Below are 22,663 nucleotides of genomic sequence, written 5' to 3' on the forward strand. Positions count from 1 at the left end.
TACGTGAAACCTGTTTGGTATTTATAGTAATACTTTATTGGAATGATTCTTGTGGTGCAAAATATCACAATTAACTTGAACCATGTCCTCAGGAGTAAGCACTGGTATCCACTGAGTTCACCTCCAGCTTAGAGGAGATATTTGTAGCCTAGAGAGTTGCGTGTAAGAAATTCTCACCCAAAAAGGAGCCAGATGCTCTGCACCCATTCAGAGAGAAGACTTTGCCTATTTAAAAATGCAGAAATGGAAGAATGAAGGGGGGAAGAAATGGCGAAAACGGAGAGAGCAATGCGGCGGCTCATTGGTCGACCGCAAGACTTCGCCGTGTCAATCACGCACAGTGTGTGTGCGATTTCGTCAGGTACTAGAAATGTATAACCCAATGAGAACCGTAACAATTATAGTATTAACAATACTAAACAAACGAAACAAAAACATTCATCCCCTCCTCTGCACGAAGGCTTGACGCGGTCCGCTGTCGACTGCTATCTGTCAGCTAGAATCAATGAAACGACTGATGAGCCAAAATATTGACACTTGTAGGATTTCATGGCACATTTCATAGGTGAAAGTTCAAAGTTCATCAGTGAATATTTTACAGAGCGCAGTGGACCTACAGCTGAAAGAAGAAAAAGAAAAGAGGTGCTCATATTATGAAATCATGGCTTCTTTTCTATGCCATTTTCACTTCGTCGTCCCTTTCAGTGCATTTTAAGAATAAAGAAACACATGACAGTATACAGGACCAAAAATATTTCGGTTATTACACAGGAATACATATTTTTATCGTTCTTTTTTTTTTTCTATTTTTCTGTATGCTTGTTATGGTGACCTAGTGGAGAACTTGCACCTTAGTGGTAACTGTTCAAGATTAGAGACTTAACTAATCCAGTCTGTTTTTGTGCGGCAACAACAATCCCAGTCCACAGGCCAACAATTACACCCTATCAAATCCATCATGATTAATATCACATGAACAAAAAAAAAAAAAGAGAGAAAATTGCAAACATGATTAAAATAGAGGAGATGATAAAGGCCTCACTGTTTATCCCTGGAGGTCTTCTCTGGACTCTTCCGCTGGTTTCTCTGCTGTTTTACAGAAGGAAGGATCGGTTTTTAAGATTCATGCACTTTTTCTCCTTCTCTCTCTCTTTCTCTCCACCTATATCCCTCGCTCTGATTTCTATAGTTTCTTCCTCTAGAATTCGGCAAATTCTTTTGCGCACTTCTCCGTGAACGACACACGGATCTCCTCTTCCTCGTAGTCGTCAAAGTTGCTGGTGTCCCCGGGACCTCTGCATTTAGGCACAAATGGGGCCTCCACCTGCCAAAACACACACGGAGAGAGAGATATTCACCTGATCTTAAAAGTTTCACGCTTGATATTTATATTTGAGCATGAAATCATCGCCAATACCAATATAAAGTATTTCTTCGCTCATATTTTACACTACCCTTTGTTTTTGAGTAACAGCAAAATCACACAGAATATTTTATCTGTTTCTGTTCATCTGACACCATTTTGTCATAATTTGTGCTTGATTTACTTTTGACATGGATCATATATTATTTTTCAAATTACATATCGATCAACAGAGAAAAGCGTAAGAAGTATTTGTTTATAATATATGCGGATTTGAGCTGCACAACGTTTTTTTTTTTTTTTCGAACAGAGATTACGATTCTGAAAGGACAACAAAACTAAATATAATTTACAAGAGGTTCTGACAAAATGTTAATTGCTGCAGTCTATTTAAAAGGTGTAATTACTAATTAATCTGAATTAATTATTTAAAAAGAAAATCGGGCTGAGTGAATGATTCAATGACTCGCGCATAAATACTTCACTTGTTTCATTACTAGATAAATCAGAACAAATAACTTGAATGGATTTATTCTATGTAAATGTGTTGTTAGTTATTTCTTAAGTGAATAAAAACAGTCGAGAAAGACAACACACGTGTAACAGTATCACTGCATTCAGTCTTAAAGTGACAGCAGCCTAATATTCCCGCTGTTGTGTTTTTAATGTTAATCAAACAACAAAAGACAAGGAATTTACTCACTGCTCTAGACTGAATAGCTTCTGTAACTTTAATAAGGATTCATCTTTCATCTTTATTTATAGTCAAATATGCAATGTTATTTTACATTTGATTACTTTATTCAGTTTATGTACCTGAAAACTAATGTTAGACCTACCTGAAAAAAACTAAAAAGCATTTGTATATTTGCTCTATTGTATTTATTTGTGCTGTGTAGTTTGATTATTTGGTCTTACTTTCTTTATCTTTATATGTCAGCAGTCCTTTTTCCGCTGAACATAGCACATACCGAACTGTACCGAAACCGTGACCCTAAAACGGTCATGCAAATTTCACCATAGATAAATAGCCTCGATGGCAAAGAGCACTCACTGTTTCACTTTTACATTTAATATTAAAGAGGTGGTATAATGCTCTTTTCACAAGATGTAAAATATGTCTCTGATGTCGGTGAAGTTTTAGCTCAAAATACCCCACAGATATTTTTATATAGCATGTTAAAGTTTTCACTTTTTGAGGGTGCGCAAAAACCAACGTTTTTGTGTCTGTCCCTTTAAATGCAAATGAGCTGGTGCTCCCGGCGCAGGGAGCGGAGCTTCGAGAGCTTGTGTCCTTTTACCTCACACCAGCCTTTTATGTTCAAACCGGATTCAGACAATGATGGAGAGACTCAAGAAGAAGTGCATAGCTTATGTGTAGTTATCTTCTAGTAATTGATTAGCATATTCTGTCTTGATAATCTATAAATCATGTCCAGGGGAGGGGTTTATGTAAATTTTAGGAATGTTGTGTAGTCCCTACCAGCGTTTGTTGTAGTCCTTAAAAAATGATTTCTTTAAAAGCAAATATCTCCCTTTGCTTTGAACTTTGAACGTTGTAACTTTGCAGATGTTGTTTATGCTCAAACAGCAACATTACACACTAACTAAAGTTAGAAAAGTGTAATCATAATCAACCACCCCTTTAAGAATTTTATGTAGTGATTCCATTGAGTCTTTTCTCTTCAAAATGTTTGTTTCAGCATCACAAAGACGGATTCATTAGCCGCGTTTTCATTTACCCTTCAAATTGCACAAATTGAAATTGGGATTTGAAAATACACCAAATGGAAACACGTCAATTTCGCAAAAACTCCCATATATCGCAAAAAAGTTTTTACACTCACATGAGGTGGTTTTTCAGGCAATTCAAGTTTTTGTGTATTTACAGGTCACCTGGCGTATGTAAAAGTTGATCATTCTTTAAATAAGAAAGTATGTTTGGACAGAAGACGAGACAGAGTTCTTCATTAAACTCATAAAAGACAAAGGAATTATGGGATTACTGGATTCTGAACAACAAAGAAATACCACAATCAAGACCTTGAAGCAGAAATGAGGGAGAAACACCCAGAAACACCTCATATGAGCTGCTCTCAAGTATAAGGGTCTTTACTTGCCATTAATTCTTGGAAAACACTCCTACGTCTCCTTCCATTAAAAAATAATGGCCAGTGCGGTGGCTGGGATATATGTATATCTGTTGCCATGATGTTTGGAATGATCATCGCGAGAGGAAAAAAAATACGTTTCGGTCGCATAACATCGGTTAATGGAAATGCTGTCATTGCGCAATAGTTTTTAGCGCAATTTTCCAACGGACAAAATTGCGATTGTTAACTCATGATTTCTGTTCTGTCTGTGCGCACCAATCTTGCACTTCTATCTCCTCCTCAACCAGACCACCTAGAGACTTCGGGTTTTCGGCATTATGTTAAGGAAGGTCTAATCTCGGGAACGCACAAAAAAAAAAAAAAAAAAAAAAAACATAAAAAGATTTACTATCTCTTAGTGTTGTGATCCCATGACGTCAGAAAATTGCGCTAAAACACTCACTGAGTTTTTATTACTTGTTTATCAACATTAAAAAAATATATCGCAAAAGTTTTGCGCAAATCTGTAATGGAAACGCAGCTACTGTCTACTCTACAACATGGAATAACATCAGTGAATGTCATTCATAAATAGTGTGTAGTGTGACGCAGCTTTAAGCCCCGTTCATACCGGCGGCACGAGCGACAGTGGCCGTTGGTGACAGAATGTGGGCGTGTCAAGCGATGCGATAAAAGATCAGAAATTTCAACTTTATGCAAATGAGAAGCGAATTTTGCAAGCGACAACCAATCGGAATGAAGACCGTCAGTGGAGCTTGCGTCACCGTCTCGACTGCAGTTTTATACGATTTCACTGTTTTATATGATTTGACCACACACATGGATATAATAAAATGATGCATGGAAAAGAAACTTTCGACAGCGAGTTTGATTCATACATTGATAGTTTGTGTGTTGTAATTTTATGATCCAATTTTAGCACTGCTGCAGTTCATTTTACAGTTTCCCCAGCATTATGTTGAATATTAGGGACAAGAAAATGTATTATTTGTCAAATTTGAAAGACGTTTTAGTAATTTATGACAGTATGACTGTTGACTGATCGATCGTTAATCTAGTTAATGATTTAATGCACTGAGCACTGCTGTGGTAATATAACAACAGTCTCCAACAGCATAACGTATGCTGTAAAATATATCACTTGTGATTGTAGTCGCTGGGGGTTTGAACGGGGCTTTACAGGTCAAAACACTGTCTACATCAGATCACGCTCAGTGATGAAGGGACTGTGTGTGTTTCTCACCCTCCGCTGGTAAATGGCTATCCAGTCAGTAGTGGAGAACCACTTGTGTCCTTTAATGTCATTCACTCCGTTTTTAAGGTTTCCGAAGCGTTTGGTGAGGTCCACCTGTAGCAGGTTTCTCAACAGGTCCTTCAGGTCCGAACTGAAATGCGACGGGAATCGTACCTGTGGAAAGAAACATGCAAACAATCACAAGGAAAGTGGTTCAGGTTGAAGACAAGAATCTCAGATATTGTCGGATTCGTTTAGAAATCGATAGACTGCTGTTTTGTGAAGCCTCGGCAGAATTACCTTTCCTGAGACAATCTTTTCGTAGATCTGAATGGGTTGATCGGCGAAAAATGGAGGATAACCAGCAGCCATCTCGTACATCAACACACCCAGAGCCCACCAGTCCACCGCCTTATTATAACCCTGCCAGACACACACATCAGGAGCAGTTCAAGAGGAGACGAAACACTGTAAAGTGGAGCGACAACTGCGTACATTCATGGGAAGATGATTTAAACTAGTAGAGAAGGGATGAGATGAGATGCAAGTTATTCAAACTGAAACAGGTCAAATGATTAGCAAACAATTCATAGACACTACCGGTCAAAACTACCAGAAAAAAATCACTTCTGCTCACTAAGGCTGCATTTATTTCATCAAAAATACAGTAAAAACAATAATATTGTGAAATATTATTACAATTGAACTGTTTTCTACATGTTAAAATGTAATTTATTCCGGTGATCAAAGCTGAATTTCCAGCATCATTACTCCAGTCTTCAGTGTCACATGATCCTTCAGAAATCACTCTAATATGATGATTTGATGCTCGAGATGCTCACCTTGCTGAGGATGATCTCCGGGGCCAGATACTCCGGGGTCCCACACAGCGTCCACGTGCGGCCCTTCACCCGCTTCGCGAAGCCAAAGTCTGTCACCTGAACACAGTCACACACACATGACGATTTATGATGACGCTGTGATTTATGAAACATTTCTTTGATGTCACTCTCATATTAGCCACAAGGAGGCAGTAATGGTGAGATCATGAGCTGTGTGTGATTTAGAGCACATCCAGACGGCACACACACACACACACACACACACACGCACACACACACACACACACTCACTCTCTCTCTCTCTCATCCACGCAGCTCATATACTGCTCACACACTCACACACACTTTATTTACACCCAAACCTGACTCCTTTTTCTCACACTTTTTGGGTTTCAGCAAAATCACATTGATTTTGAAAATGTTTCTCTTCATCTAACACAGCATTTGTCATAATCTGTGCTTGATTTACCCTTGACATATTTTCCAAAGGGCAATAACAGAGAAATGAGAGAAAAATACTTACTTTAAAATACATACTGATGTAAAGTACCTGGTCACACATGTTGACATTTGCTTTTTAAAGTAGTGATAAATATTACTTATTAGGTCAGTCATGCTAATTAAGAAATTTAAGACAGGGAGTCCAAAGTGTTTCATATTAATTTCAGATTCGAACTAAATATTACATCATAATTAAATATGAATATCACGTAGATTAACTAATGTCAATGCCTAATGCCAAAATGTTTTCTTTGTTCACCAAGTAATTTACTGGTCAGGCATTATTGTTAACTCGCAAGACAGTAAGGAGAAAATGACAATTTGATGGATAATTTAAATATATTCTGTAATCACATTGGTAATGTATTCATTCCGCCGTCACATCTGAGCGCGAAACGCTGCTTGGAGACTTTCAAGATAGTTACAAATAATTAATAAAACAATAATAAATTTAATTGTTCATATGTGCTTATTCTTGTTAGAAGATTATGAACGGTAATTTTTTCATGAAAAATCATGATTGTACTTATTTCTTTTTCGAAAGTAAGGTTAATGTAAGCAGCTTCTTGCAATACTCTCCTAAATGCGTAATAAAACCTAAGTGCAAACATGACCGCTTTAATGGCCGTATAGCCACTGCCATCTTATATCTACTTAGAGTGGCATGGCAGAGAGTCGGAAGTTCATTTGTTGCCCCTACGAGTTTATAATAGCATATTTTAACAAGATTTTCAAATGGATAAAAAAAAATTCTTAGTATTTATCAATCAATTCATTATAAACAATGTAACAAGAATTTTTTTTTTTTAATAGAATGTCTGTTTTCTAATATTATTATTTTTTAAGTGTATAGGGTCGCTAGCAACCCGAGGTATGTAATAGTGTAAGTATATTTTTTTCTGTGCAACAATTGAGTCTCTGATGACTCAGTAAGTGCAATTTACCTTTATTCCTCAAAGTGACAATGTTTCATACACAATTATGGCATGAGAGATCAAAATATTGATTTGAAGACATTGAGAACGTGTTTGCGATGGCAAATATGAGCCAGATGCTGAATATACTGGGAAATGAGCTCTGATTGAGGACAGTGATGATGATGATGATATAAAACATCTGCTCAAATTTAACCCTTCAAAGTTCCAAAACATCACGAAATATGCGTTATTTAATTCTTCTGTAATTGTTATTAAAATTTCAAGAGTGTATACATACAGTCAAAGCAACATTTGTTCAGACACCTTCAACATTTCTCACCTTATCACAGTTTATTCGCTATCGTTTAGAAAATGGTAATAAAATATGAGAAGAACTCAGAGTTATTAAATTAGTTGATATTTCAGTGGTTTTGTCCGTCCTTCTGTCAGACTGTCTCATAAATGAATTATGTTGAATATCTGTCAGCTGTTAAATTTAACTACACAATTAGATAATCCCAGTTTAGATCAACCAATCACCAAGCAATGCTTCATTTAGTTCAGTCTGTGTGTGAAAAGAGCATTAGCAATTAAAGAAAAAACACTAAAGCAAAATATGATCAGCTCAAAGTGTCTGAATACTTTTTGTTCCCAAATTTGTATACATTTTTACTGGTAGTCACTGTATGAATAATATTTGGGTATAATATGTCACAGTTTACTTTATTTAGCTCTCCTCACTTACATAAATTAACTATAGTGTCCTGCACACACTAGTACAAAAAAATATCAAAAATGATATCTGGTGTCTGAATAATTTTTGGTTTGACTGTATACATAGATCCGGGTCGCTAAAGACCCGAACATGTAATAATGATTGGCGGAACATTTATGCATGTAAGGGTTAAACTTTACAGAGAAGGGTGTGCAAAAATATTTGTTTAAAATACTTATTGATGCATATTAATGTAAAGTAGATTACAAATGCTGGAGAACAGTAATGATTCAGAAGTTCAAACATCACATGTACAACCAGAAAAACTGAGCAACAAAATTGTGAAAACACCTAAAATGTCAGTCATACCGGCAAATGAAAGGAGTCTTAGTTCTAAAAATATTCTATAAAATAATATAAAATAATAAATATTAGTGTATGTTGAAGGTGAACTCTTTTACATATGTTTTACCTGGATGTATCCCTGCTGATCGATGAGGAGGTTCTCTGGTTTAAGGTCTCTGTAGATCAGGTCAAGGGCATGCAGATATTCAAAGGTCAAAACTATTTGTGAAGCATAAAAGCGTGCATGGGGTTCACTGCAGAAAGAGAGAGAGCAAAAGACAAGGAGAAAACACACCGTTACATAAAGGCATCAGCAAGAATAAAACAGATGGACTGAACCTCGATGCATCAGTGATTTACTGCATAAGGACACAATGTCACTGCAAAAAAACAAATAAATATTACGCATGTCACAGTCTCACATTAGCACGAATATCCTCGGATTTCACTGGAAGTCATGGTCTGGTTCTTTAAACCCAAAGTTGTTTTATCCTCTATATTTAGCTAGACGAACACGAGCCGAAGCCAAAGAAATCAAGCACAAATATGCAGACTGATGGGGCGCCTGTTATGTGCCTAGTGTTGATCAAATGTCGGATCAGTTTTATGTCAGCTTTTATGTGGATTAAATTTTATTTTTTTTAATAAAATGTCATAGAAGAACCATTTTCAGTTCCTCATAGAACCTTTCAGTGAAGAGTTCTTTAAAAGAACAATTTCTTCTTAATGTGAAGAACATTCTAAAAATCTAAAGAATCAGTTTCTCACTGTAAAGAACCTTTTGTTCAATGGAAGTTTCTTCACGGAACCATAAATACCCATAAAGAAGATTTTTTTAGATGTAGGTCAGAGGATCAAATTTAGCACTTGGAATCACATTTTAAAGAGGCCAAAAACAGATGCAAAATGTAATCTCAAATTTCTTTTTTTGGTCATTTCACATGCCATTCAATCTGAGTCAAAAGAAATATAAATACGACTTGTTTTCCTTCTAAGCATTTGGTCTTTTGTAATTGCACATGTAAACCACGAGTCAGAGGTTCACACACATTTCTCATCAACCTTAAAACAGTTTGATTTGAAGGCTTCTCTGCTTAAAGCCCAACAACTGTGATTTTTAAGAATGAGTTGAACCAGATAGTGACAGAAAAACACCAAGTCATAGATGTGAACTCCTTCATTACACTGTAAAAAGTGAGCAGAGCTGGCGTATCCTGTATTTCCACTTGTGTTTTTGGTGTTTTTAATGACTTGTACTCAGAATGGAAAATGTGTGAGTGTGAGTGTTTTTATTTGCAAAACTTACATTTCAACAAAAATACATATTTGAGAACATAAAAAAACAAGTAAGGGAATATACTGGGTAATAAATGTTTTATTAAATAATGTATTTAAAATGTTGTTGTTTTTAAATCTTTTGAATTAGAGGAGATATTTAAACTGATGATTTTATTTAAAGAATACACTTTTAATGTTGTTTATGTAGGGCTGGGCGATATGGCTGAAAACTGTATCACGATATAAGTGTTTCATATCGGTCGATATCGATAATTATTGAATTTTTTTATAACATATTTAAAATAAGGACCAGTCCAAGAGACAAATATATTACATTTAAAGATTTTTTATTTTAAACTTAACCTACCTCTGATTATAATCCCATCAGTTATAAAGGCAGAAATGTCAACACGACCATGGAAAACTCAAAAGTCTAAAATCACAATGAACACTTAACAATTATCTCTTAACATTAAGGTGCAAAATTAAAGAATACGTAAGAAATGCTTTATAAAGGGGTGGGCGAAATGGCAAAAATATAATATTACGATTTCTTTCAGGAAAATCACGATTCACGATTTTATCACAATTCTTTTTTATGTTGGTTTAACTATTTTGTGACTGAGCATTACAGCCAAACTAATGTCCATATTTTAAAAACAAAGCCTTAGGTAACAAAATATAAAATAAAAAAGAATGGCAGACAGGGGCGGATAAAAAATGTTCTCATTATTTTCTTTGTTATTAAATATTAAGATCAAAGATACACATTACACATACACAACTTAATATACAAATTAAATAAACAGTGCTTTATGTTTTCAGCTACAGTAGGTGTGTTTAACAGTAGCATTGCAGAAAGTAATTAAATATGATGAACAAATATGAAAATAAAACAAAACAGACTTCACTGTATAAATTATACATTGATACTTATTAAAGCTATTAATAACGTTATCAGTCAAGAGCAGTGAGTGATTTTCTCTTTACATTTTGTTGTTTTATTAACACTAAAGGGATAGTTCTCCTAAAAATTCAAATTTTCATAATTTACTCTCTCACGTTGTTTTAAACTCGAATAAGTTTCTTTCTTCTGTTGAAAATAAAAGTTATTTGGAAGAATGACCAACAGTTGATGTAGGCCTACCCGAGACTTCCATAGTATATTTTTCTCCTATGGAAGTCAATGGGGACCAGCTACTGTTTGGATACCCACATTCTTCAAAATATTAATATTAGGAAATATTAGAAGGAAATGAATACAGGTTTGGAACAACATTAGAGTGCGTAAATAATGAGATAATTTTTATTTTTGGGTGAACTATCCCTTTAAGGACAAGCGGCAGCGTGTTTACTATTACTACTGTCTCTTTAAGAGCTGCGCGCGACGCGTCTATTATACACGCATTTGACATGCAGATTTTCTCTCAATTTTCTCAAGTTTGCTTTCACTTTAGACATATCCGACTAGTTTATGTAAACCTTGTGTGTGTATAACAGTATTAGCACAATAAGACTCGAAAGATAACTTAGTCCAGTATCCAGGCGCTGGTAGACAGGCTTTTAGTGCATGTGAGCTTCACATGTACGCGCTGAGAAACGCACACGCTAGAACAGCGCATCAGAACGCGAATAACAGAGAAACTGACGACGGTCTTGCATAATTTGCAGACGACATTGGTCTGACTTGAAGTCAGGAGAGCTGACTTTTCCTGTTTTATCTAGTTACTAGAGAGTGAGTGCCTTTGTTCATGCAATCAAACTTGCTTTGCTGTTTTTTTCCGACGAAAAAAAAAAAAAATTATCGAACGTTTTATCGAACGCATTTTTTATTGATATTGATTACGTGTCTATCGCGATACATATCGTTATCGTTTTATCGCCCAGCCCTATGTTTATGTGTCTATGTGGTGTTTTTAAAGTGCTTTAAGACAAACCATGTGTAAATTCATAAGTCGACACCATTGCTGAGTATTTTCCTGCAGTGAACCAAAGACAGTCTCAAAAACACGCTTTGAAATCGCTGGTGTTTCTGACGTCACAAACTACCCTGTAACCAATCAGATCAACGTGTGATCGCCAACGAGTGGATCTCTGAGCTGAGTGAGTGAGTGGAGGCGGGGCTCATTTGCATATTCATAGAAGTGCGCATACTAAATGAGGCAAGGGTGTCGAGTTAAATCAAGATATTTTAAGGCATAAAGACATTTTAAGGACAAAAACATTTAAATAAGTCATTTTGGTGATCAAAGATGAGCTTTAAGGGATAAAATTATTGACTACAGGGGGACTTCAAAGGGATAGTTCACCCAAAAGACGATGTTTTGAAGAATACGCGTAGCCAATTGACGGCACCCATAGTATTTTTTATACCTACTATGGAAGTCAATTGCTACTGTAAACTGTTCGATTACCTGGATTCTTCAAAATATCTTTTGGGTTCAGCAGAAGACAGAAACTGAAACAGGTTTGTTACAACAAGAGGGTGAGTAAATGATGACAGAATTTTCATTTTTGGGTGAACTGTCCCTTTAAGGCATAGTCCTTCTGTAGCCCCGCCCCTTTTCAGCGTCTCCCGGTTTGTATTTCCACAGCATGAAGGTGAGATCTTACAGATTTATGAATGAACGGCTCCTTTTAAAATCTACTATTTGTTACATTACAACACTCATGATATCTTTCGCTAACTCTACAATAAGTAAATCCACTTCACCAGCTAATTACTCTTCGACAGCGATGCAATGGAAATACACAGAGTATATAAATGTACATGTACATATACGTGTACATCGAGAATGTACAGATATTCACCTGAATCTGCCGATTCTGCGCAGGTGTGAAAACATCTCCCCTCCCTGAACGTACTGCATCACCATGTAGAGATTGGTGTTGTCCTGCAACAAACACACACACACACACACACACACACACACACACACACACACACGTCCATTACATGCGCCACCATCCAGTTACTGTTGTCCTGAGCGTTCCTCACCTTGAAGGAGTACTCCAGGCGCACTAGGAAGGGGAAGCTGACGGCCTGCAGGATCCTCTTCTCGTTGAGTGTGTGTTCGATCTGCTTCAGCTTCACCACCTGAAGACAAGCAGTGTTACTGAACGCATCCATCACGTCTAATGCAGAGTTCACACTGAACCATTTTAGGCCCGACTTTCACTCGCAGACAGGTTTGGGAGATCGCCGATGAATGCCCGAAATCACAGGCAAATCAGTGCTCGTTCACATGAGTGACAATCACACAGTGTGAATGATCAAAGACGAGATCTGAGAGAATCGCAGACACACATGAGATATTTGGCATGCTAAACATCTGGACCTGTCGGAGACTCAAGTCCTGCTGTGTGAATGTGTTCTGACTGAAAACTACATCGGCGATGACCGACAGCCAATGAGAGAGCGAGATACAGAGCAGAGGGAAGGCGTTATAGACCAGAATATCAGTATTTTAATAGATATATTTACAATTATATCAAACAGAAACAGAGCACAAACATTTGCTAGACCAGCAGAACATTGCAAAACTATTTATTTTCCCCAAACTCTCTTTGCAGAACACACAATCCTTGCTCCCCTCGTCTCTCCAACCATTTCCTCCAGCATAATCTGTTTTTATTTTTCTCCTTTTCGCGGCAAATCAGCACACAGACAATTTGGATCGCAAGCTTCTTGCAGGCTATCATTTTTAATAACAATTTCAGTCTCGCGCGAGAACTCTGGTCTCAGGCACGCGTGATCGTGCGTTATTTCCCCATCTCTTCACGCGTGTGTTTAGTTGTGAAACAAAGTCATAGGCTGCGTTCCAGTCCAAAATTGTCATGAACAATAATTGAACGATTTATCGTTCACTCGGATATACGTCATTGCTTACGTTGCATGAGTGCCCACTACTGGCGGAAACTGCAATAGGCTGAACTGGAAGCCCTTGGAATCACTTCAATTGATTTATTATTATTTTTTTCTCTTACGAAATTGTTTAATGCAGCATTCTACATTTATATAGGTGTGTTTGAGTTGCTTAATTTTTTTTTATTATTATTTATTAATATATCATAGTTGTTTGTGGTGGGGTAAATTAAACGCAATATGCGTTGACGTCACAATCGTGTTGCATTGTGGTATATGGAGCTGCCTGAAGTGTACATATGAAGTAGACTCGCTCCCTCGGTCAAAATCGAGGGAACGAGGGTCTGTCCTTATAAACCTCCCTCGTCCACTTCACAAAGTGGAACGCACTTCAAAATGGCGGCAGGGATTCCCCCGAGGGGAAGTGCTTAGGGACTAGTCTAAAAGTGGACTGGAACGCAGTCATAGTCATGTAAAGTCATGCAGTGTGAGACCTCCTGTCGCCGACCCATCTTACAGTGTGAACACATCAGCGACCGAATGCTACACCAGATAGTCGTACAGTGTGAATAGAACAGTGACCCGGCTACTGTGAACACCGTGCAGTGTGAACTCGGCGTAACACCAGTTTGAGTGTCAGCCCCGCTCACCTTCTGTTTGTTGAGGATCTTCATGGCGTAGTGCTGGCCGGTCTCTCGGTGTCTGACCAGCATCACGCGCCCGAACGAGCCAGTGCCCAGAGTCTTCAAGCGCTCGAAGTCCTCCAGGCACGCCGTGTTCTGCGGGACAGGCCACGCTGTTTTTAGCATGTTTATGTGCAGTTGTTCACCGATACTGAATTACTGAGCCATTATCCGATTAATCAGAACAAAATCTGCTCATACAGACCGTTTTTAGACCTTGTTTCAAATTAAAAAGGTAATTGCGACTTTTTATCTCACAATTCAGACTTTTTTCTCACAATTGTGAGTTTACATATATATAAAATGATATAAAGTTGCAGTTGCAAGAAAAAAGGTCATAATTTTGAGTTATAAAAGTTATATAAAATAGCAGTTCTGTGTTATAAAGAATAAAATATTTTAAAAGATAATTGCAACTTTTTATCTCACAATTGTGAGTTTATATCTTGCAATTCTGACATCTTTTCTCAGAATTACATGTTTATATCTCACAATTCTGACTTTATAACACACAATTTGGAGATATAAAGTCAGAATTGTGATATAAACTGAAAATATGAAAATATTTTTGAATTGTGAGTTATAAACTCTCAAGTGTGAGATAAAAATGTTGCAATTATCTTTTAAAATGTTGTATTCTGTGACGGAAACAAGCTTCCATACGTTTCAGAATAACTGGTCTCAGTTATAAACAGAAAACACATTTACATGCTTAACTCACATTAACTGAATTCTGAAAATTGCTTTCAGATCGCTTTTGAAGCTTCGAAACCTTTGTGAAACATTTGTTTAGGATTATCGATTGTGAGCACGTATCAAACTCTCAAAGTCACGTGATTTCAGTAAACAGGGCTTTATAACTGTTTCAAAATGTTTTGAAGTTTCAATGGTTCAGCGCTATAAATGTATAAAATAGCATCTATTATACAGAAACTTCATATTTAAATGGTATTAGATGATTTGTTAAGTGCATTTTAATAGATTAACTTTCAATAAAACATTTGCAGTTAGTCTGTAAAAAGGTGTTTTTATGAATTTTTTAGTTCTGACCGGCAGGCGTCACCAGAAACAGCCAATCATTGTTGTTTTAATCGATTCGAAGCTCTCATCACTAGTTTCGAGAGTGTTTTGTGTGGTTTCTCAAAGGAGTCTGTGATCATCTGGGTTTGTTCAACTGTTGTTTAAATGACCAGGTGACACTCGTTTAACATAATACAATAAACCAGCTCTGAGAACTATCCCCACTGGAAACGCTTGCGTACTGAAAGCTGAAGCCTGGTTTTCCCTTTATATCCTCTTACCTGTGCAGGATTCTCCCATTTCCTGAGGAAATCTTCTTTGGCGAAGGCCAGAAACTCTTTGACTGTGGGAAGAGACAGAAAACACACTCAACATTACAAGAAACAACATCATATTTGATTTCTAAGGCCACTAAATTATCAAAACACAATCTACTGCATGCCTTCTGTCGTCTGATTGACAGATTATACTTTTTTAGCTGGTAAAACTATCATTTTAAAAGGTTGTGATACAAGGTTTGCTGTGATTTGTATAAAATAAATGTGAGAATAACTTTTATATTGTTAGTGGTAATATTACAAGATGAACACGTACTGGACTGAAGCAACTGATAGATTTACTTGATTATCCATTCATCAAAATGTGAGCCATCAAATATGATCATCAGGCTTTTGAAGAAGGTTTATCTAAATCAGGGGTGGGCAAACTACGGCCCGCGGGCCACATGCGGCCCGTTAGGCTGTTTAATCCGGCCCGCCGAGTATTTAAAAAATTGTCTTAAAATCGCATTAATTTTGCCTTTTTTCTTGCAATACTTTGCCTTATATATTGCGTTGCATATATTTGACAATCGGAATATCAGTTATTGCATGCATGCCATAGCTAACAAATGTAAAAAAGGAAAAATGACATAAAAGCTGATCATCATTCATTCAGCGCTGTTGTGGCTGCGGTGCGTCACGTAACAAGCAATGACGCGTCACCATGGAAACCAAACAGACAGCGACTTAAGCCAGACTGGTTGCACGTTAATGTTTTTTCCTTTTTTGGAAGCTCACAGAGAAACAAATGTTTGGTAACCGCTTGCACACCTTAGTTTTTCCTTTGATTTGTCTGCTATTTATTTTTAGTTATTTTAAATATTAGTTATTTAGCTCCTCTGGATTTGTGCATGTATCCTGACTGATTCCGTTATCGCCCGGCTTTCGACTACGCTCGTGTCTGCCATGTAACGTTAGTGCTACAGAACCCGTTTTTTTTTTTTTTTTTATTAAATGTTCTGATCTACCTTTGCTTTTTATGTTTTAATTTATTATTCTTAAAATAAATTTGTATTCGTTTATTTCGTTTTTTTTTCCACAAATGACTTTTGGAAGTGCAAATTGCCATGCAGTTTTGATAAAGGTGAATTAACGTAACCTTCTGTCATTTTTACTCTTCTAAGTGTACACTTGCAGGTATTTTGTTTCTAATTTACTGTTAGGCCCATGAAATAATAATAAGAATAAACAATATTTAAAAAGTATAGGCTATCTAACATCTGACTAATTAAAAATTAACATCAAGACATAACATGCTAAATGGGGGATATCTAACATAAAAAAGTATTGTCAGAATATCGTCTCTCAGTTGTTGAATTTCGCGCAGACGTTGCCACAACGTAAATGTGGTTGCTCAGCCCGATCTCAGGAAAGTGCGAATAAGTTACCACGAATTGTATTTGTAGTGCTTATGATATGCAAATTTCGCGTGCATATGATACGCACTTTATGGCATGTAATAGGCACGCACTCCGCACCCCTAATCCTAACCAAGAGGTTTACAGTGCAGCATATGCACGAAAAAAAAAACAACCTTTTTGCCATATAAATGGCACGAGAAATTAAATTTGTGGTATAGATACGCACTTTCATGAGATTGTGCTTCATAATCTGCTACTGGGCCAGCCCTCTATCAAATTTTAAAACCCAGTGTGGCCCTTGAGCCAAAAAGTTTGCCCACCCCTGATCTAAATCATCATCATTGTATTGCATTATTTTGCCTCCACAATAAAAGCTACTGAGCTTTGATCATTAAACTAAGCATTCAAATATTAATCTTTTTATTGAGAGATTCAGCGACAACTAATATTTATGCATTTTTTTGCAAGTAGTTGTTGGAAATTGCATTGATTTACATTAAAATGTGTTTTATCAGAATTTCATTGTACTTTTTGGCCATGTAAATATCAGAAACCGTACCAGATTGCGTTTTGCTCAGTTTGGACCTTTGAATAAAACTGAGGCGTTTTTTCCTCCACGTTCTCGCTAAAATATACTATACAAGCCAAAAAAGCCGGATGTACTGAATTTGAATAAGATGGTTAAGGATAACGCCGTGCCCTAACTACACGCGACGCGCGATAAAAGGTATATTTACCATGTTAATCAGTTGGTTTTTGTCCTATCCAGCCGCGATGGCGACACGCGACGATTCTGTTTTAGAAACGGTTTCTTTTTCTGCGACGTCGCGGCTGGAACAAACACAAAGTGTCGCATTGATAATCTCAGGTACTGTAATGTGCTTTATTTAATGTTAAAAGCGTGTAATGTGACTCTGAATATCATTTAGTGCTCCAGCTTTGTATCTGTAAAAGCAACAATGGATAATTCACCTCAGATCTTGAAATGAAACAAATGGAAACGTTCAAACTGTGAACAAACAAGTGTATTATTTGACAAAGATTGTTTTAGTAACTAGGCCTATGTATTTTTAATAATGTTTAAATGGTGTAATATTTGTGAATTTGATTATGTAGCGACTTGTCCATTTTCTTGAGATTGCTGTTCTGATGCCGTGCACTTGCCGCGAGACTCCGCCCACACGCTGTTCTGATTGGCTGTGGGTTTTGATTGATTTTGATGCTTCTCGCAGTGTGGATATACAATAGTGATGGGCGATACTGCAAATTTCGGTATCGATCCGATACCAAGTAAATACAGGGCCAGTATCGATACCAATACTTTTTCATTTTAAAAGCATACGCTTGAACTTGTATGCACTTTCCTGTGCTAGAGCAGTGTGTCAAGATTTATGAGGTGAATGCATCATTAATATGCTAAATCTGAATACGTTTTCATGACTACAAGGCCTAAATATTTTGAGATATGTGCTCTCAACTCGCCTGTAATTAGTCAGTGACTTTTACAAAACTACCCTAATTATAGTACTAGCCTACTACTAGCCTACTAGTACTAACACTTTTGATCAATTTAATGCATTGATCCTTGTTGAATAAAAATATTAATTTCATTAAAAAAAATCTTACTGACGTCAACATTTTGAACCGTTATGTACACTTTTGGCTTGTTTATTGCGAAATAACTCCCGATTGTTTCTCTGTCATCTTTCAAGGCTTCGTTTCCCAAACGCACTGGGCCTGTGAGCTCAGCGAAGCACGGTTGTTATCTCGCTCTCTGTGATTGATTGGTTTCGTCTTGTATCCAGATGACTAGGAGAAAAAGTTCTATCCTACACAATTATCCGCTAACATTCGCTTATTTTTCCACTTAGAAGCTTATTTTACACACTGAATTGCGTGCTAAATTAATAAAAAATTACTGGTAAAAAAAAAACACACATTTGAATCGATATTTTTGTGAGGATCGATCCTTTTCGATACCACGTCAGCATCGATACTTCAGAATCGATCCGCCCATCACTAATATACAAATTATTTGTCGCTGGCATCGCTTCTGGTTAGGGCACGGTGTAATGATAAGGTTTAAACGTGATAACATGGCAAAATCAGCAATGCAAAAGGCTCTAAAAAGTTGATTCAACTTCAGCTTACAATAAAAGTGCAGCTCCATTTTAACCTTTCAAATCCATTCCGCAGATTTTCCCACAAACTCAGCACAGAAAGTTATAAAGCAAGCAAAAAGACAAATTGCAAGTGAATAGCACAAGCCCACAGCAGGCCAGCGGGAAAGGACCCGTCTAAACTGTGTGTTCAAGCAGGGCTTTCCTTATGGGAGTTAGGCCTATACCCGGTACACATTGTATGATCTTGGTCTGTCCCAGACGAAAGATGACCAATCGTGGAGATTTCTGTGATTGTGGCTCCTAAAAGTGGTTCTTTTGGTCTTGCGACCAAAGATATCATTTACCGACTAGCCAATCAAAATGCAACATGAAATGGCGTATTTGAGCCCTATTAGCCTCTTTCGCTTCATCCTCTTTTTTTAAGCACACATAAAAACCACAACTGCCAATCAAGTGCGATTCATCTTGCTCTATTTGTTCACCACTAGCGCAGGCTGATGACGTTTTATTCTGCTACACTAACTAGCATCGTAGCCTACGATTCAATAGGTGTCATCATCGTAAAGTTTACATACGTTTATTAGATCCATGCCGTACAGTGTGATTTGCAATGATCTTATACTGTAGGATCTAGCAGGCGTAAAACGACTCAATACGCTCAAGATACATGTTTAGTGAATTTCACAACGCACATTGTTTCAAAGCAGCTTTCAGGAAATCACGACGTTAATGTTTATACTGTCTTCATGTCTCACAGTAACATTTAGCAGATTCGAGCCGAGTGATAATATATAGTTTACATTCTGCATCGATACAAGCACTCAGCGGGTGAGATTTGCTATATGCAGATAAAGTTGGATATATTATTAGTCTTTTTAACCCCATGTTAAAGGATTAATTCACCCAAAACTGAAAATTAGGCCATGATTTACTCACCCTGGTGTAGCCTATATGACTTTCTACTTTCAGACGAACACAGAGTTATATTAAAAATTGTACTGGCTCTTCCCATCTTTATAATGGCATTGAATGGTACCTTAGATTTTGAAGCCCATAAAAGTGCATCCATCCATCATAAAAGTAATCCATACGTCTCCAGGGGTTAATAAAGGCCTCTGAAGCGAAGAAAAATATCCACTCTATAAACTGTAATCACTGGCTTCCGTTAACGGCTGTACGAGAGTCTAGTTCCGGCGGAAGAGTGACCTCTGACCTTAAGAGTGACCTCTGACCCGAAGAGTGACCTCTGACCCGAAGAGTGACCTCTGACCCGAAGAGTGACCTCTGACCCGACGCATGACGTAGAATGTATAGTGGTGTAAACTGAGAGAATAGACGCCTTTCGCGGTTCAAACAACAAACTTTAGCTCCTCCCACATTTCTCTTCTAATACTCTTGTTTTAGATTTCGAATTCATGACCGGTGTTTTGTTTTGCTCGATCCTTATCCTCATCAGTACGTCATGTGTCTGGTCAGAGGTCACTCTTCGGGTCAGAGGTCACTCTTCAGGTCAGAGGTCACTCTTCGGCCGGAACTAGACTTGCGTACAGCCGTTAACGGAAGCCAGTGATTATGGTTTATAAAGTTTTAAATATGGATATTTTTCTTTACACAAATGCATGGCTTCGCTTCAGAATGCCTTTATTAACCCCAGGAGTCGTATTTATGATGGATGGATGGATGCACTTTTTTTGGGGGGGGGGGGGGGGCTTAAAAATCTCAGGTACCATTCATTGTTTGGTTGAAAGAAGAAAGTCATATACACCAGGATGGCTCAGGGCCGAGTAAATTATTGGATAATTTTCATTTTTGGGTGAAAGGCCACTTTTAACCCTGGGTTAAGCAATGTTTCACACTTGTATTTGTAACGGGGGTTAGCAGCACCAATTTTTCACTACCAAAGGTATGCGTTACGTTGAGTTGTTTCGCAACATACAAACCAATCATAAAAGAATTCCTGCCTCAGAAAATATTCATTCATTTTGTACAGTCACAGAAACTCTCCAGCGTCAGCATCGAGGGAAACGGTTGAGCGGTTTTTGTTCCTGTTTTGACATTTCATACTGAAACAGGAAGGGTGGGTGGGACATATCGAGGGACTTATCGAATATTTATTCATTAACATCATTAGCCAGTAGCCACTGGTTCACGTCACAGCTGCGAGACGTGATGTGATCATTTCAGAAAGCATTTTATTGGACAAAAACACGCAAGATGATGCTGTCAACAATTTTGATTTGATTTCCAGAAGAGAAAGACTCATTAAAAACGTCAACAGTGAAGGGCAAGCGTGATTGTAAAGCATTACTATTATTGCAACTCGATTTAACAATGTAAATATGCAAATTAATGATGATACCCTGATGGGTTTAAGCCTACATGTGTAAAATCTGACAACCTAATTACTAGGCTAAACCAGGGTTAGTATGAACCGTGTGAAACATCAAAGACTTAACCCAGGGTTAAACATTTCGACCAGCAGGGCCGTAACCATCAAAGATGTCAATTAATACGGTTGTTATCAAATTGTGATTCGTGGTCCCCTGAATATAAGGGGCTCTTGCTGTTTTCTTCAGACACATCTGGACCCATCAAATACACATACATAGAGTCTTTTCTGTTGAATAAACATTCTTGATATGTTATATGGCACTGCATACACATACACACACAAAACCCCCAAACGAAGCGCTTATTAAAGCATCAACACATTGTTTGAGCCTGAAATCGCCATGACAGCATCAGCATCCTCTCTCTCTCTCTCTCTCTCTCTCTCTTTGCTGAAGCCTCACACATGCACGAATATATTCCCGAGGAATCTGAGCATCTGATGATGAAACCGATCGCCATGATCGATCATGACTAAACACAATGATCGGGAGGTTTAAAGACACCCACCGCTTTCCATCTCGTTTCCCCGTTTGGCGGCCGGCGTGTTGCCCATGTCTCCGGGCCTGTCAGGCGCTGGAGACCCGCAGGAAGATGATGCTCCTGCCGCGCCTCGGCTCTCACGGTCCGTGAATGCGATTGACGCCTGCCGATCGGCTTTGAGAGTGAAAATAGTGGACGTTAACGCGTCCGATGTGTTCACGGATAAACGGCGATCGCTTATGAACGCAGAAGCATCCGTGTTTAAAGGGCGGACGGGCCGCCAGCATCAACCCGGACTCGGGCGTCCTTTCCTGGCTTGGCTCTCCGCCGCACCTCCGCGGCCCCGCAGTCCCTCGCTCGCTCGCTCGCTCGCCGCCCCGCGGGGTGTTCCGTGTTCCGGGAATCGCGGGTGAAAAACACGGACGCAGGATCGGTGAGATGATCGTTCATGCAGCTGCGCTTCCCGTAGCCATCGACACAGACTCCGCCCACACGGACTGAGCCCCGCCCCCCGACTCACCCCATTGGCCAGGCGGACAGATGTGCGGAGTGATTGACAGGCTTTAATCAAGCTGTTGTGAGTTGTGATTAGCCAATGTAGAAAGAGAACTGTCCCTTTTTTATGTTTATTAAAATGGACGGGACTTTATGAATGATGTTATTGAGTGGATTAAATGTTCACTGTTTTATAAAATAAACACATGTATTGAACATTTCCACTGTTGTTGTCCTGGGGAAAAAACGATGCCGATCATTTAACGCATATTGGGTCCAATAAAAGGACATTTTGTCACTCTGGAACCTGCTGTTATTAGGCTTAACCCGCAATTTTTTGAACTGTAAGAAATATAAAACTTAAAATATATAAAACTTATATATATATATATATTTTTTTTTTTTTTTTGTTAAAATCATAACATACAAAATATCAAAGCATTATTTCCTTGTGTGAAAACAAGGTTATAGTTTACATTTAGGGAAATAAAATGTAGAAAACTTATAGGTTAAAATTAACAAAATTCAAATGAGTCAATACATCATCAATTCTTCTTCCAAAGTGTGTTTTTGTTTTACCCTGATTCACTATGGTAAGCAATAAGCATATTATAAG

The 22,663-nt window shown here is 37.8% G+C and overlaps 1 protein-coding gene across 3 annotated transcripts; it reads right to left on the reverse strand.

The window, feature by feature from the left end:
• Window positions 1-15: 15 nt before the first annotated feature.
• Window positions 16-22,051, reverse strand: prkacab (protein kinase, cAMP-dependent, catalytic, alpha-b). 3 transcript variants are annotated; one of them, XR_014029933.1, is made up of 11 exons: window positions 21,580-22,051; window positions 15,159-15,220; window positions 13,825-13,953; window positions 12,308-12,406; window positions 12,121-12,203; window positions 8,159-8,285; window positions 5,554-5,649; window positions 5,012-5,134; window positions 4,721-4,885; window positions 1,043-1,324; window positions 16-619 (listed from the first exon to the last, which is right to left on the reverse strand). XR_014029933.1 is itself a non-coding variant. In XM_081362090.1 (10 exons), the coding sequence occupies exons 1-10, from the start codon at window positions 21,623-21,625 to the stop codon at window positions 1,199-1,201; spliced, it is 1,056 nt and encodes a 351-aa protein (XP_081218216.1). In that variant the 5' UTR covers window positions 21,626-22,051; the 3' UTR covers window positions 16-1,198. The 3 variants fall into 3 exon arrangements, 1 of the variants encoding a protein (XP_081218216.1); XR_014029934.1 differs by having other exon boundaries at window positions 17-225; XM_081362090.1 differs by having other exon boundaries at window positions 16-1,324.
• Between the last annotated feature and the right edge of the window lie 612 nt (window positions 22,052-22,663).

The sequence above is a fragment of the Scardinius erythrophthalmus genome (assembly GCF_964197995.2).
Source record: "Scardinius erythrophthalmus genome assembly, chromosome: 3".
Classification (NCBI taxonomy): domain Eukaryota; kingdom Metazoa; phylum Chordata; class Actinopteri; order Cypriniformes; family Leuciscidae; genus Scardinius; species Scardinius erythrophthalmus.

Bases quoted from the DNA above. Each gene is read 5' to 3' on its own strand.
- prkacab (XM_081362090.1), bottom strand. From the start codon at position 21,625: ATGGGCAACACGCCGGCCGCCAAACGGGGAAACGAGATGGAAAGCG. The intron at 4,886-5,011 runs GTAATTCTGCCG...TTCTTTCCACAG, and splicing joins AAAAGATTGTCTCAGGAAAG to GTACGATTCCCGTCGCATTT. The intron at 1,325-4,720 runs GTGAGAAACACA...GTGTTTTGGCAG, and splicing joins TAGCCATTTACCAGCGGAGG to GTGGAGGCCCCATTTGTGCC.